General features: G+C 41.3%; 1 protein-coding gene across 1 annotated transcript; it reads left to right on the top strand.

Moving 5' to 3' along the window:
• Positions 1-209: 209 nt before the first annotated feature.
• Positions 210-16,121, top strand: IL13RA1 (interleukin 13 receptor subunit alpha 1). The gene is made up of 10 exons (XM_086619835.1): positions 210-303; positions 3,533-3,690; positions 5,780-5,915; positions 9,020-9,140; positions 11,415-11,599; positions 12,001-12,152; positions 13,149-13,281; positions 13,744-13,840; positions 14,353-14,437; positions 16,002-16,121. The coding sequence occupies exons 1-10, from the start codon at positions 225-227 to the stop codon at positions 16,119-16,121; spliced, it is 1,266 nt and encodes a 421-aa protein (XP_086475961.1). The 5' UTR covers positions 210-224.
• The last annotated feature ends 1,388 nt before the right edge of the window (positions 16,122-17,509 follow it).

Raw genomic sequence — 17,509 nt, 5'->3', positions numbered from 1 at the left:
GGTACCAAAACACCACTTGATTATTCCCAGTCCCGGGGTAATTCGGGGAAACTACCCGCCGGGCCACCTCCAGTAGCGGGGGCGCCCACGCTGCCGCCGCCCGCCGCTCCCCCCGGCTCGGTTACCTGGGCGGGCCGCGGCGCGGTTCTTTCCCGTCTGGCCCGGCCCCCGCGACGGGAAGTGGGAGCGAGGGGCCGCGCTCGGACGGGCGGGCGGCCGGAGCCATGGATCCGCGCGGAGCGCCGCTGCCGTGCCGGCTTCTCCTCGCCGTCTGTTGGGTGGTCGCCGCGGGGACGGCGCCAGGTAGGAGCGGGAAGGGGCGGCGGGGAGCGGGACTACCGGCCGGTTGCCCGCCCCGAGGCGGGCTCGCCCCGATTGCGGAGCCGGGACTGGGGCACGGCCGGGGGAGCCGCTGCGGGACCTTCCCGTGCGTGGGTCGGGGGAGCTGCGCTGCCCGCTCCACTGCGGGCTGGCTTCGCGCCCGGCGGTGGGTTTTAAGTCAAACTCTTTCAGTTCGTGGTAGAAATCGCCGACGCGCCTCAGCTGGGAGCAAGAGCGATGCCGGTAACGCGCCCTGCCTCTTACCGGGCAGAGGAGCGGGGACGCTTAAAAATCCGCTCTTCTCTGTCTGTAAGGCAGCGTTTGATAGGGTCGGCAGAAACCTTTTAAGCTCTGTCTTCGGTTCCCGGGACTGTCTGCCTTAAAACGCGGAGCAGAAGCCCACCGCCAGTATCTCCGTGCGTGTCTTGCGGCGGATCCCTGGCTGCGAGGGGGAGGCAGCCGCTGGTAGCACCGCGGGAGCCGAGCTTGCTGGGGGCATGAACGGTTTCCCGTGCTGTGTGGTTCGTCCATTACCTTTGCCGTTACTTTTAGTTTCCCCCGCTTTTGGAAACCCGACCGTTAGGTTGCAGGAGAGATGTGTGTGTGTCTGCGAGGGTCTTGTAAGAACCGGGGCTCGAAGTCTTGCTAGTTCTGGCTTTGCTAATGTTGCACAAAAGTACGGTTGCAAACGTTAGAAAATTGTTGTATTTCAACTGGCTACGATTTGGTTTATAACTATGAAATCAAGCTTAAGAAATACAGGAGGCGAAAATACAAACCCAAAGGTTTTTTATGATGCTTTGCAACGCTTTTACGATTCTCGATGCAAAGTATTTGTTAATGTTTCCACGTTCCAGCTTTTAGAATAAACGTTTTCTATGCGGCATTGCCTCAGCTAATCTCTGCTAATTACTGCTGGCGCTTTATTTTCTTAGAAGCATCACTGTGGTTTTGTTTTTGGAGAGTCAAATGTCTGGCCTGTGTTTCATAGGGGGTCTTTGAGTTGTTCGGCTAACTTGCTGTAGCGATGAGATTTTAATAACAAAAGTATTAGGCAGCATTTATACAACAAAAGCATGAGACTGGCCAAGCCTATGAAGAAGAGCAAATTTTCATCTTCAGCTGAATGTGACATTAAAGCACAAGCTTCAGAATTCCATAGATTCAGGTAAAACCTACTAGATTTAAACTTTTTATGCCTATACAATTTATTAATTCATTTATAAACCTTGAGTACTCAGAGATCTTAGTTTGTAAGGTTAGAAATCTGCAAGCTTAAGCATAATTACATCTAATCAAACCTATTGAAAGGAAACGTGTAGAACTTCAGACGGCAATCAGGAATGACACTGTAGATTTTTGTTTTGGTTTGGATTTTTGTTACGTACAAAAGCCACAAATCATGCAACAGTTTGATCATGTAAAGACAGAATGCTTGGAACTGTGTAGTCTTGTTGAATAATTTTTTAATTTTTTTTTTTTACATGATCTAAAGGACTCAGTATTTGCAAAAACTTAAGGCCTCAATGCTATTCCTAAAACTTCTCATAAGTTTTTCTCTTCTCTGCTCCTGCGGTCAGCTATAAAACTGAACAATCAAACAAAAAAAATCTCAGAAGTTTCAAGTTTTAAAAAAAGCTAAGCATATTCAGACTAAACCAGTAAATCCTAGTAATTATCTCATTTTCTGTGCGAGCATACGTTATCGGCGCATATGCGCAGACGATAATAATGTCTGATCACTACCGTGTCCTGTCCTTTCACTATTCAGAGGTCCAAGAAGGCTCCAGGAAGGAGTTGGTGATTTTCTTCAATCTTTGGCAGCTCTGGCTCTTGAGAAGTGTAAGATAATGGTGTTGTGGACACTTTGAGCAGAATTCTTGCTGAAGTAAGCTGATTTGCCTTTCGAACTGCCCTCTTCCTTGTACTAGCAAAAGCAAACAGGTCCACACCATGACCTATATGGGAAAACTGATCTCGGTGGAATTATTCTGCCCCTTCCCTGTGCAGTCTGCCAAATGTTGAGGCGGGTTGAGCCTGGTTTCCTGGGATGAGCAAGACCTGCAACTCCAGTCATAGCGGTTTGAAGTGTTAGTGAACCTGCTTCATAACAAGGGTACTTTCTTTCCACAAATAGGTGGTGGTGCCTTAGCGATGATACCTGTAGATACCCTCGAGAAACAGTCTCATCTGGCCTCCTAGTTAATATCTTCTAAGAGTACACATTAGAGTTTGCCCTTTAAAAAAACAAAATTCACTTTCATTTTCTTAGGGAATTACCAGTTGCTATTTTTCATGGAATTGGAGTCTGACACATACTTTAATTTTTCCTGGCAGTTTTGTATTTTCTGCCATATTTCTTTTCTTTGTTTTCTAATGCAATCTTCAGGCTGTGTGACTGGATATTGAGTAGTCTGTGACTCAGTGCACAAGAGTAAGGGTCAATGCACAAATGGATTTATCCCAGCAACTATCTCTGAGTCATGACTCTTCCTCTGCTTCTGTCCTTGATTTTTGGGGAGGGGAAAAAAATGTACCACTTAAGTGTGCCAGCAGCAATTACTATTTGTCCCACAGTGGTTTTGCTCACTGTGCCAGGGTATAGCATTAAAAGATTAATAGGTGAGTAATTGAAAAAGTGTTGTGGTTTCTTTGTTGTTTTTTAACATTCTTGGTTTTGCTTGGATTGGACTAAATTATGATTCTAAAGTACAGCTGCCACTTGTGAGATGTAATCACTTGTCTTTTAAAGTTTTCTCTCTAAAATAGCATGGGTGGCTAATTTTTCAGTAGAATAAAGTGTTAATTGCTCCACAAAATGTATATATTGTTTTCACTAAAGATTCAACATGCATGATGCAAACTTACGGCAGAAAAGAACTGAAAAATGAGACTCATCTTCCCTCCACGAACAGAAGTTTTATTACCCCAGCCACTACATTGTTGCATGCTGCTATTTCTTAAAAATTACTTTTAAATGATTTTGTGTGTGTGTGTTCGTTTATAATTATTTAAATGATTAATGGACTGAGATATCAGGAACAGCAGAAACAATTTAGTGGGCAGTAGCTTATCTGATCAAAAATACGAGCTGACAAAGCTGAGAAGTCTTTTGTGTTGTTTTTGATTGGAGAGTTAAAAATCTGTCAGTATTGCTAATGGTAAAATGTGGACCAACAGGATCATTGTACTGATAAATTCTTTCTTTTAGGAGCGAAAGTTCTTCCACCTCCATCCAACCTGGACTACTCATTTATCCAAATCTGCACCCTGAACTGGACATGGAACCCCCCAGAGAACATCAGCAATAGCTGCGATCTGGAGTATTCCAGTGACATCGTGATTAATGAGGTCCCTCAGGACAAAAGTGTAAGTGCATCACCTCTTTAAACTCTGCTATACTCCAGGAACTGTCTTATTGTGACAAAAGTGTATGTCTGTATGCATATATACATACAGAAATACACATAAATATCGTTTTAATATAGCCTGTAATTCTCGTCATGGGATCAAAACCTCAAAAATGAGTCATACCAGCATGTGGGATCTTCAGATCAGAAAAATCTGTCTGTCGCTCTCTGATAACTGAACTGCTTCCGATAATGCCGAAGTACCGTAATAATAATGTGAAAAGACTTGTTTCCGTCTTTGTTTATCCAGCCTTCTTGGAAAAAATAAAAATATACAGGGCAGTCCACATCCTTAAGACTTAAATGGGAATTTGCAAAGGCTGATCTCCTTCACTTTGAACTCGTTTTAAGAAAGAGGTGTGCATGTTAACCTTCACGTAGCGGTGAAGTGTAGTGTCTTCTGGAGCTAATGCCAAGTATTAACGTACTCCCACGTTTGCCCTGTCCCAGCGCCTGGGCTCACAATCATCCACAGGGGTTGTGTTATGAAGACAACATGAAACACGTTTGTCCCTGGAACAGAAATTGTAAAACTTCCTTCTTTTGGGCTTTTTTTTTTTTCTTTTTTTTCCCTCTGTTATATGGTTTGCAGCCCAGATGTGATCCTTGGTGTGGATTAACAACTGTTTGGTCAGGACTGAGAGCAGTATGGCTGTGGTACTGAAGAGGCTGTAGGACAAATATTTTTACAATTTATTGCCAGTAAGATAATACGCTATCTATGCATAATTGCAAACCATCAGAATTTGAAGCCCTGAACATGCACCAACCGTGAGGTCGGCCGCGCTGCTATTTCAGATATGATTAAAAATGATACGGAGCCTCTTGAAACAGTCTTTGTTGTTAAGCTGTTACCATTTTATGGCCTGATGTTTACACTGGCCTCTTCACAGTGACTGCTGTATTCTTTCAGATGGCTCCAGGATATCCTGGACTTGAAGTAAGGCTGCAGTAGCTGAGCTGATTAAGTGGCTTAGCACTGCTAATAGGGTGATATTTCATTTTTCACACTCCCTTCCCTTCATTGGACCTTTAAATGAGCCAGTCGAACTTGCTAACGCAGCAGAAACCTGCCCACCTCTTCTGATGCGTTCATTAATAATCAACAAGTTGAAAGTCTGCTTGGCTAATGACCTGAATGAGTTTGTGGAAGAGTCTAACAGTTGTTAAGGTCAGCAGCAGTGAAAACTGTGGGACAGTGGTTTCACGCGACAGGAAGAACCAGGCTGTGTGTCATCTGGCTGCATCTTTTTGCGTTACAGCTAGTGGAACCTAGTCTGTTCATTGCTGTTTGGCTTTCTTGCCCTCTCGTTAGTGCCAGCATTTATTAATGACTGGTTACACCATTTTTTGGTCATAACAAAGATTATTTTTTTTTTAATATTCTGTTTCTAGTTAAGTAAAAGGCATTCCCCTAGCCCAATAAAGATGCTTAAGAAAGTGTATGAGAAAAGGGTAAGCCTTTTTCTCACACAAACACATACTCTCTTCTGAAAATAGAAGCTCATGGACTAGTTGGATCTCATGTGATGTCATTGCATTTAGTAGCCATTTGTGGATTTGTTCTGGTAATTTTTTTCCTTTGCTCCTTAAATCCAGGCAAACTTTTCTCATTGCTTTTTGGTTGCATCTTCAAATGTTCTTTCTTCTGTTCATCACACACGCTCATGTGCACACACACAGAAGATGAAGATTAGATCTATAAACTCCTGTTTATATAGCTGTAATATAAACACACTTATTTTGCAGTATCCATGAAGACTTACTGTAGGACCATTCTCCCCCACGTTGTAGTTGTTACTTGATTTCTATATGGCCATTGCTCATGTCTACGGGTCACTAGAGTAGTTTCCTTTGGTGTTTCTTGAGGAACAAGAAAAGCTAAGTGATGCTGAGGCATCCTGTATTGTCAGGCACTCATTTCATTTGGCTTTGAGTTGCAGTCTTTTTTAGGGGCTCTAATGTATTCTTACATTAGTGTTATTTCCCTTGTGTTTGATATAGTATGCCAAATGTTCTGCTTTTCTTTCCCCTCCATCTAAACCCAGGAATGGAGTAAGAGTCACTTCCGTGTGACAGATGCGTTCTTGAATGAGGAAATGCGTTTCAAAGTGAGAAGTGAATGCAAGTACGATAACTCCAGCGAGCCCAGCCAGTGGGTGGAGACCTCCCTTCTGCCAAAAGGTAACACGTGCAGCAGCCGTACCCCAGGTGGACGTGCCTCTCTTGGCCTGAGGAGACACAGCCTTGTTTTCTGTCCTATTTTAACAAAATATCACAGGCATATATCATAGAGGAGTACGGAGAGATACCAGAGGCAAGGGCTAGGTCAATGTATAGAGTTTAAACAGAATGATTATACTGCATTTAAACACAACTGGCACTTTCTGACTCTTAAACCCTTATGGGTGAGCTTGTAAAATTTAATACCTTTCCAAGACCACAACGTGATTCCTGTTACTCCTCTTGTCCCTGCCATGCAGTGGTTGTGAGATAAGAGATAACTTAGGTTGCGTTAAGCCTGCTGACTTTGTGACTAACATCTAAGTAAGTTCATTTTGTGTGGTTTTTCTGTATGAGCAAGAGTCCTTTAAATAACCCTACCTTTGTAAATATTAGAGGGATGAATCCAGCAAATTTAACAACTTGTTGAATAAGTAAGTGTCATGGGTTAGGCCGATCCGGCAACTAAACCCACGCAGCTCTCCCAGTCCAGTAAAATGGAGAGGAGAGAAAAATGTAATAAAAGAGCTGAGGATCGAGACAGGAACAGAGGAGCACCCACCAACCACGGTCCCGGGCAAAAGAGGCTTTTTTCTTAATGCAAAACTATTTATTAACAGCTACCTAGAAAGAGAAAAGCAAACAAAAACGGTTACTTAAGAGAATAACAAGAAAACAAGGCCAGGTCTTAAAAACAACACCACTCCCCCCCTTTGCCTCTTCTTCCCAGCTCTACCTCCTCCCCACAGCGGCGCATGGGGGCAGGGAATGGGGGAGTGCAGGTCAGTTCATTCCAAGTTGTTACTGCCGCTTCTCTTAAAGGAAAAGGAGTCCTTACACCATTGTCCCTTGATCCAGTGGATCCCCTACGCAGGCGAAAGCGTGAATCCTGCCCGCTGGGGGCAAATCCTTACCCCATCGGATTTGCCCAAGTGCGGGCTTTACCAGTCCTGGACCTTTAAGGAGCTGTAGCCACTCACTCTGGCGTGGGTCATCAACAAACTTTAAATGCGCTCGGCGTGGGTCGTCATACCGACCTTAAATGCGCCTCCATACAGACTTAGATGTGTAAATGCGCCTCGACCTGTGCCCATGATTCACAATAGTCTCAGGCTCAGGCATCTCTTTTAACAAAGCACCTCCCCATCGGCGGGGGTCATCCCATAGATGCGTACCGTACTCAGGCTCTGGCATCTCTTCTCGACGTGGGTCCTCCACGGGCTGCGAGTGGGTCTCTGCTTGCTCCACCGAGGACTGTTTGCAAAGGGGCTGCTGGCAAGGGGGACTCAGCCGCGGCACACGTTGTTCCGTTCCATCTTCACTGACCTCTTATCTGTGTGGCCATTTCTTAGATTTCAGTCCTTTCTGGGTGAACTCGGCCCGGTGGGCGCCCCGGCAGCGGGGCTCTCCCGAGTTCCCCAAGCGGCTCCGCCGCTGCCATCCTCGACGGAGCGGGCACAGGCCCGGCCCGGCCCAGCCGGGAGCGGGGGCCGTGCCCCCCTCTCCCTTCTCCTTGCTCCTGGGCACAGGCACACCTTTCCGGTTCCTTTGTCCGACGTAAATAGGGCAATTCGCAGAGGCGCCGATTGGCTCAAGCCCCGAGGGGGATGGGAGTCCGGTGTGATGGGCAGCTTCTGCCACCCGGACCCCCCCCCCCATTTCAAACCATAACAGTGAGTGACTTAAAAATTATAGTAGGGTTCTCTCTTTTTCAAAAGAAATGACTGGGGACTACAAAGCTGTGCACAGCAAATAAATAGAGAAAAAATATTTTTTTTATTTCTTGACATCCAGAAATAAGGGGTCCATAGCAAAATTGCTAGGAAGCAGACTTTAAGGAATAATGTATTCTGCTGGATGCTGAAAGCTAGGAGGTACTGCAAAGAAATAGAGCCTCTTGCCTTGAGGAGTAAAAATCTGTCTAACTCAGTAGTGTGACTCGATGTGGATGAAAACCATATGGGGATGGAAGAATCTGAGACCTTATCAGGTTTATCTGCAAGTCTGTCAAAAGGGTATTGTGGAAAATCAGGGAAGTGTATAATTAGAACAGCATGTAGTAAACAGGTTTGGGCTTTTAAAAGTCTGCTTGCACATAAAATATTTTAAAATACTTCTTGGAATAGAAAAAACAATTTCATTTTCCTATACTCTTAGTTGCTACTCCAGGGAGAATGCAAACTTGGAAGTAGAAGGTAGTTTGAAGTTTGCTATCAGTAAGTCTGGACTGTTGATAAAATGAACATTCTTTTTATTTTGTAGTTCTTGGAGACATTGTGACTTGTTAAAAGGAAAAAAATATCTAATATGCTATAATGTGATAATACAGTATAAAGAACATGTGCCATGCAGAAATACAAGATTGAATATGAAAGACTTTATTCTGTAATTGCTCTGCCTGGGAGCTACATTGACATCTCTATTCACAACTGCTATGTACTCATTTGTGTTTATGTTTTGTAATTTGAGTTTTCAATATGTTGAAGAAGTTGAATGTCTAGAGGTATATGTGTCTCAAAAATTCAACTTACCCCAGTGTTGCTTTTGTCCACGTTTAAGATCTACAGATATTTCCATATTCAGAATACTGAAAACCTAATAATGTATCTGGAGAAGATAACTATAATTAAATGCTGAGTATTTTTAACATTGATGACTGTAAAAATGATAACAAAGCTAAGTGCTATCCCTATAATTGCCAGTTACTTCAACTACTTTTTAAGGTATCTATAGATTAATGGAAACAAAATACTTCCCTGACTCAACACCTTGTCTGTAGCATCAGGTAACTCTAAGTAGTAATTCAGATGTAGTGAAAACTGAGATTCCCTGTTATAATTAGTTTGCATTTAGAAGTTGTCCTGCTGAGATTTCAGCTCTTGCAAGCAATAAACAACTGGAATTCATCACTTGCTGTGCTGAGACAGGCAGTGCAGGCTGAGAGGTAACCCATCTTTGCCTTCCAGTTTCAGTTATGTAAAGTGGGATGTTTTACTTCTGGAAATTGGGGAGAAGGCTTTGCTGGCAACATAAATCTTAACAGACTTTTCCAACTTGCCTTGCAGGAATTCCAGGTACTGCTGCTGTTGACTTGAGCTGTGTTTGGCACAATTTGGAGTACATGGTTTGTACGTGGCGTCCTGGGGAGAATGCAAGCAGTGATACCAACTATACATTGTTCTACTGGTTTGTGTGAACTTTTTATTCCTAACTCTCAAGTGCTTTAGCGCTAATCTTTAGTTTTAAATTACACGTTTCATTTGTCTGCTTCCTGTTGCTTTGAATGATCCCAGGGCATTGTGTACAAGTTAGTGTTGGGTCATGTCCAACAGAAAACTTCACTGCTGAAGCGTTGAGAGGTTGCTGTTGATGAGTCTTTTGGAGAAGTTGATAGATCTATTATGTGAAGCACTGGCTGCTTCTGTAGCCCATTTTAAAATAACTGCTATTGCTTTCTGATTTCTTCTAATTGTGGATTAAAAGAGGGAAGAATTGAGAACCTAAGTTAGACCAATATATTAATTTCTTTCTTTGAAGCCTGACAAACAAGCGCCATTTAAGTCAGAATCACTCACTAATGCATGTGTCAGCTCTTAAATGATGGGAAAATGGTATTAAACCATTAATAACACTTAGCAGTAGTTTCGTTTGTATTTCCAACGTCATAAGTAACCAATTCAGCTTGAAAGTTAGGGAGAACATCTTTTTATCATCCTCTCTGTTTGCAAGCTGACTACCATAAATAGGCTCTTGTTCCAAAGGAACAGAGTTGTGGTGTGAGCAAAAACTTGGCAGCAAGATCTGCGCACACTAGTCTACGCATACTTCTGCATGTTGATGGGGCTGTGAAATGCCAGATTGCGTTAGCTTCTGTAGAAATATTGGAGTTTTCTTTTTGAAAGCCCCTTGTTGTAGTTTTAAATCAGCTTTCTGTCTTATCTGAACTGAGTAAATAAACTTTTTCCTTTTCCTCTCCAGTGGCAGTCTCGCAGACTAACTGTTCAATTTAATGCATTTGAACAGCAAACAGCAGAAAACTTGCTGCTTTAGTTAAATGCAGGGAGGACTGTTCTCTCTCTAAAGTGCTACTTGAATAAACTTTTTCTTTATTACAAGAACAGTACCAATGAGGCACTGAAGATCTGAATTTCTGAGTATTTGGATACTTACTGGAATAATGCTTTTATTAGGGCTATATATTTTCAACGTACCCCTTAGTTTTAATGAAAGATGTAGCAGCAGTGACAGCAAAGTGGTTTGATTCATGCTGCTTAGAAGGAAAATATTTTTTTTGTTGTTTTAAAGCTGAAAGCTAAGGAAATACTTGACTTTTGAACTGAAAGATACATTTTCCGTAATGTATAACCCAGGTGAGGGTTTTGGGTTGTGTGTTTGGGGTTTTTCGTCTTCATTTTAGTTTTGGTTGGGTTTTTTCTCCCCCAGAAATGACTGAACAATGACCTGAAAAATTATTGATTAGTTCCTTTTTAAATTCTTCATTCATATTTTCCTCTAAACCCCTATCTTTTCATTCAGAGTGAACACGAATATGACATTAGCTTAGCACAAGTGAACCCAGTCAGTGCACAGGTACTTGCCAATGCACAGGCTTGTGAGAGCAGGCTGATGCATCAGCATGGTGCTGTCTGCTCTGAGGGCCTCCCCTTTTTCATCAGCCCCAGGGTGGGGAGGTGAGAAGGGGAGATAAAAAAAGGGTCTGGGCATAAAAGCAGGAGAGGCAGTTTTAGCTTCCCTAGCCCCTATACAGGGACATGTGAAGTAGGGGAATATCACTCCTATTGTGCTCTTCAGTGAAGCTCTGATTTAGTCTATATAACTTTAAAAAAAAAAACAAAAACCAACAACCAAACAGTTTTCTGTGGAGGAAAAGCTACTGGCATATTTTTATGTGGAACTCAGGGAACAAATTGAAGCAAGGAAGAAGATTGTCATGGCTTTTCCGTTACTGGAAGCGAGTACTGACATTTGAAAAGCAGATGCAGGCAACAGGTGAAACTTGACTGTCTCAAGAAAGAGCTGCGATACCTGAGGCATTGCTGAAGGAGATTGATCAGCTCATCCTATCCCAGAAGTGAAATTCTGTTGGCAGGAAGTGATCCGAATTAGTTTGCTTTCTAAATTATTTTTTTTCTTGAAATTGTTTTCTCATGTGAAAAATGTGAACCAAAGCTGAAAGCAGCTGTTATCTTTGATGCTTGAATGTGAAGCAAACCTGCCTCTTCTTCCGCTACTAGACACTCTCTACAAAAATAACATTCTTCCTAAAGCTTGAGATAAATGAGAAGCTTCTTACTTTACTTAGCTTAACTTTTACATATGCTGCAGCACAACTTTAATGCAAGATCAATCTTTAGAATTTGTAACACAGGTTTAAAAACCACCTTGCCTCTTGCTGTCCTTCTCTTTCGAAGTTAAAAAAAAATATTATTATTCTTACAGGTATGATGGTTTGAAAAATCATAACAAGTGCAACAACTATTCTATGGGCCAAGGAATCTTTGGATGCGTTTTCAATCTTCGCTTCCCAAAGGTCACCAATACTTACCCAGCTGTAAGCATTTTGATTAGAGATGATTCTGAAGAAATTAGGCCTGTGTGTGCAAGTAAAAATCCTACCACCCTTGGTAAGTGTAACACTATATTATAAAAAATAATTTTAAAAAGTAGTTTGCTCTTACGTTGTGGTGTTGGAGAAGTTTGCAACTCATAAGCTGTAGATGAGACAACGTGATTAGATGCTCTCTTCTTCTATTGATCTTTGATTTAGGAGTTATGTAGATAGGGTTGGTTTTTTTGGGGGGGTGGGTGTTTGTTTTTTTGAGGGGGGTTCTTTTAATTTTCCATTCATTTTTACTCTTATTCTTTTTTTTTATTTTTGTTCTTTCTTTACTTTTTGGTGCTAACTTCTTCCTCTTTCTGTTCCTAAACTGGCATAAGTGTAATATTATGCAATGCAAGACTTGAACCACTTTTGTAATCAGTGAAATATAATTTTTTGAACTAATTCTTCCATTTTGCATTTCAGTAAAACCTGCTACACCAAGAAGAGTTACACTAAAAAAGATTAATGATGCAATACATGTAGAATGGAGCAAATCAGACACCTTTCCAGAAAATTGTTTGGTTTATGAAGTTGAATATCGCAGTGGTGATTTGGACACTGCTCATATAATTGAAGTAATTTCTCATTACCCACAGGTAACAGATATTTTTTTCCTATGTCTCAGTTTGTGTTGATATCCACAGTAACTTAAATATTTGCTGTTTAAAAATGAAAAACTGTATATGTTGTATGTGAATCAGTCTGGTGCACTAGCTGGAAGTGTAGTATGGATGTAAGATTTTTCTCCTGTACAGTGGGTTTCTGGTAGTAATATCTGTACAACGCAGTTCTTCTGAGTCCTTGCCATCACTTGTTATGGCAAAGCAATAATGTGTAAAAACAGTCTGATAAAGAAGAGTGTACTAAACTAAACAACACTTATCAGGAAATACACTGCAGTGGTTTTTAACGGACATATGAAAAGCACTGAGTTCAGTGTCTGGATGTACTCATGCCTCTTTCTGCATAGCCAAACTGACTGTACTGTTTGATCAGAATGTTAAACAGCATGATAAATGTAAAAGTAAGGTGGCAGTCTTCTCCTGTGGAGCATATTAGTTGTTTGTCTTACCCCCAATTTAGCAGACTTGAGTAATACCAACGTTCCTCAGGAAACTGGCATTTTGGATCAAAAATAAGTGACGCTCCATCCCAGCTAGTGTATTTGCGTATCTCAGTAGAGGCATCACAGAAGACTTCGGTATGGTCAAAGTTGGATCAGCATCACTGCCCTGACAGAGAGGAAAAGGCAGCATAAATCACAGATGTTTCTCAAAAAAAAAAAAAAGGCACTGTTCCAGACACTGAGTCTTAGTTTAATCCTTGATGCCAAATGCTGTATGATAGATGCAGCAGTGAATAAGATTAAATCTTAGCTTTGAAATCTCTATTTAGGCAGTCTGTGCTGGTTAAGTGCTACTATGTCCTTTTTTATGAAGTTCAGTATTCACAAAAAGATCTTCCATCAAAACATTCAGAATCCATTAACTGCACAATGAGGATGGGCTTGTAAATGACTGAGAATGTGTTGGTAATGGAACAAAGCAAATTACCTTTTCTTTTTACCTTAGGTTGACAATAATTATACATCAATTCCTAGCATTGATCCTAATAGCAAGTACACCATCAAAGTGAGAGCAAAACCAAAGCTCACGTGTTACAGCAGCAAGCTCTATAGTGACTGGAGTGAAGAAAAGAGTATTGGTGAGAACAATTGTTCCTGCAATTTGTTGTGCTTTATTCTTCATCTGTGAGGTGCCTAATGCCTTTTGTCTGCTAAATAAATGGGAGTCGAAGATCATCTTCCAAAATATCTATTTAATTTTAGGTGAAAAAAGGGCAAGAGAGTTCTAATCCTTCAGCGGTGCCATCAATTACTGCCTGTGCTGCTGTATATGTTGATGGGGTTACCATGCATGTAGCTGTGCAATAACCTCTTTCCAGTGCTGTCAGTTTTTCAGCCCTGAGTCTCGTTGGTTTTCATTTTCTTGCCAAATGTATCTACATTGTGATATCGTACTTTGAAAAAATGAGTCATTGCCTACAAAAGTGCTAGCGTATTTGATAAACATTGAGTCTGTGAAATAGAGAATTCATTAATTCATTGTCATAATTCCTAAAAAGCCACTCAAAACATTCCTGAGTTTCTACCATTTTGTTTTCCAGGTGAGAAGACGGACTCTACATTCTATTTTGTTTTAATAATCACCATTCCATTAATAGTAGCAATATCTACGATAATTCTACTAGTTTATCTAAAAAGGTAAATAACAGCCTCCCTTTATTTACAATCCACTAATTCTAATTGATCTCTGACTTGCATTACAGTTCATCTCGTTTCCAGGTAACTGTCCACGATGTGGCATGTTTCAATAGCATCTGTTTTATCGGTAACATGCACTGCATAACAAAAACGGCAGCACTGTTGTGCCTTAGTCATTAGAATTCTGTTTATAGACCATATACATGCTCTGGTTGCACTTAGGTAACATTGCTTGTGTGTGCTTGTCGTTAGATTTTTGTTGCACAGCTATTGCATCCCTTCTCTGCAAGCAATGAAGTCCAAATTCAAAATTTGAGACAATGAGTCCAAATTCAAAATTTGAAGTCCAAATTCAAAAATGAGAATTGGGCTACAGTTGCAGAGAATGAAAGCTGGCCAGTGATGTCAAAGCTGACTCCACAAATTTTCTTGACTGCATCCAAGTATGATACTGAAATGGTGATTTTCAAATTAATGCATCTTTAAAGATTTTTCTTTTTCATTTTCTGAAGGCTTAAGATACTAATTCTTCCACCAATTCCGGACCCTAGAGAAATTCTTAAGCGCATGTTTGGAGAGCAGAATGAGGATTCTCAGGTTAGTAAGAAGCTGTTGGGCCAACTGATCTATTGAACTGGAATCTGTAGGCTTCCAACTGTTCATTTTTTTTCCCAATACCTATCTTAAAAAGAACTTTACATATGTAGGTGTGTCGCATGCAGACTACGTATTTACAATGGTAAGAGTTCTACGGAAATTATTACCCAAAGCTGAGGGATTTTTATCTTTCCCTGCAAATTGCATATACTTTCCTAGATACGTTAATAGAATTGCATTATTCTGTAATTTCAGAGATTACTAGTCCCTTAAATGTGTTTTGAGTTGGTTTTGGGGGTGGGCAGTTGGGTTGGTGGATTTTTGCAACTCCTTTAAACTGCTTCTCATGAACATTCAGGTCTGTCTTTGCTAGTTGTTCATGTTTATAGTGCTGAGTAAAACTGGTTCGTATTTGACTTCCAGAAACTTACATTTTCAGCACTTTTACATTTATCACAGTCAGTTAGCTATGAAGTAAATCAGGACATTTAGCTTCTCATTGGCAAAAGATCAAAACTAACTATAACTGCTTCAGGCTTTGGTTGATGAAACACTTAACTAGGTGCCCTTATTTCAGGAAAAATAAGCATACAGATTATGCAAACTCTTCTGCTTTTTTTTTTTTAATTATCTGGGTTTCTAAACAAAACTAAGTCAGTAGCTCTTTATAAAAATCCTAAAGGAAGTGCACTGACAAGCCCTAATTCAAACCTGGACATGAAGCAACATATTTTGCTCTCTGAACAACAGTCCTTGTATGGGAGGCACCTTCTTACTCACTGTGGCATCTCAAATTGATGCTACCTGTGAAATGTTTCTAGAGGATAATGACTATCTGAGTGTCTGGTGCTGCATCTGCGTTGAATAATCTCAGTTGAATGGGAGTTGCGGGAATTGCTGACTTTTGGAAAATAAGTCTCCGTTTTGTGGCCTCCCAATTGTAAATGGAGGCAGAGTCCGAAATCCAGTAGTCCCTTTTTCTATAGGGATGTTCTGAGTTCACCTAATAATAAACCAGAACTATGTGGAAAGCATGGACCTGGCCTCTTCATTTACTACCTTCTGGATAAATATTTCAGCATGTATTGGTCATTATGGGACTAAGATGTGACTCTTGGCCATGAGGATCATAAGTATTGTAGCTGTTACACTTTGTCGTGCTGTGGCCAGTGCTCTGTTACTGCCCCAAGTAATGTTATGTTCTTGCCTCTGAGTATTATATTGATCTTATCTATGTGCTCGGGGTGTCAATGAAAACTGTGCTAAGTATATACACATTGCCACTTCTCCATCTTCCTGCCTGAACTTCACCCATTAGCTTAGTTGGAAGCACTCTTAGGATGGGGGCCAACCTTCAGTTCTTCCTCATCCCAGAGAGGAAGACTCTTCCGTCAACCAGGCCTGAGCCATGTCCCTAATACGCACAGTTTGTTGCCCAGCTGCCTTGGCTTTTTCACCATAATATAGCCTGTACGTTGTGAAACGGGTCTGTCTTACTCTTATTGGGCTGAAAAAAAGCTTGCTGTGAAGAAACGCTGTTAAAAATGTTGTTTTTCTCTTTCAGAACTGTGCAAAGGATGATTCTGTGAATGCTTACGACAGGTTAGTTAAGGAAGAAGAAATTCATTCTGTAATTCTAATCGAAGCTCCAGAGTGCACTAATTCCAAAAAAGAAAACCGATAAACTCTGCTTTACCAGTGAAAGATGAGGAGACTTTCATTCCTGCTCCCGTAGCTCAGCTGACAATGTAGATGTGAAGAGGTCTGCAAGACATTCACCAACTTTCACCTTACTGAGTCCTTTCTGAGCCTCCTTCTCTGATGCTCAGAAGATACATCACTAACAGTGGCTGTTCCTCCATCTCTGCTAGAAATAATCATCTTGGATCATTCGAGATGAGCGTGTACATAACTTTCATCTGTCTGCATTGCAGCATCTCTCATTCTGGCTCCAGCTGGCTCTGCCCTCTTACTTGTCGTTTGCATTTGTGTTCGTGCCTCATGTTAGACTGCAAGTGGGTTTTTTGGAGCAAGCACTGTGACTTATCTGAAGTATTTGGCTCTATTTTGCAACAGGTGAGATGAAGCTTGTTTACAGTACATGGCTCATTATGGCCACTACATGGAACTGCTGCCAGAGCATGGACTGTTTGTGGATGGCCTGTTTTATGTGCTCCAGGGCAAGGTGCCTTCCAGAGGGCATTTATGGACTGACCTTCTTACTCTTCTGGTTGATGTGCATCAGCTGTGGCCTGGTCAAACCCTATAAAAGAGGATGGGTTTGTTCTTTAAAAATGTGTATGAAAAGCCTCTCAGCTTTCCAGCTGGTATTCAGACTATTCATAGAAAATGTCTTGCCTTCATGGACTTCTTAGGTTAATTATACTTCGTTTAAAGTAATAAACAGGATTTTTTACCTGTGTTGTGCAGTGGCAGATAACTGTATTGAGTCTCACCAGACTGATTCTACTTTGGCCATATTGGCCTGAAAACACCAGGTTTTTGGAAGCTAAGTCATCCTGCGTCTCTCCAGCAAAATTACCAGGATGAACGCATGAGCCTAAGGAGCTGTGGTCAAAGGGATTAGCCAGTGCTAAAGCACTGAAACCTAATCAATTCAAAGACTTCAAGACCTATCCTTACTGCTGAGCTGGTGGATTTGGGGGAAGAGAGGTTGACAACCTTGGCCTGCTTTCTAAGTGATAAGCTTTATTCTTTCTATAGTGATGAGGCTGTGATTTGAGCTTCCCCTCTAGGAGCTTAGCAATTTAAAACAAGGTGCTGATTTGATGTTTTAAAAAAAATTATCTTCTGTATTTTACTGCTGAGGTTTGACTTTTGTGGGATTTTTTTGATAAACCATTAATTGATTTGTTCATTTTTCGATGGTTTTGTTTTGAGATCGCTTTACCCAGCAAAGCTCAACAGACGTTTTCTGGCACAACTGTGGATGTTTCTCTGCTGTGAATTCTGAGCATTAGTTTCAACTCTGTGCTGCAAGGGTGTTAACAGCAGTACCTCGACTGTGCTGAAGGCAGAAAGTAATGTAATGGGGAGAAAGGGATCCATGCA

The sequence above is a fragment of the Tauraco erythrolophus genome, chromosome 13 (assembly GCF_009769465.1).
Source record: "Tauraco erythrolophus isolate bTauEry1 chromosome 13, bTauEry1.pri, whole genome shotgun sequence".
Taxonomy (NCBI): domain Eukaryota; kingdom Metazoa; phylum Chordata; class Aves; order Musophagiformes; family Musophagidae; genus Tauraco; species Tauraco erythrolophus.
Note: the sequence above shows the minus strand (reverse complement) of the source record. Positions and strands in the feature narration are given on the sequence as shown.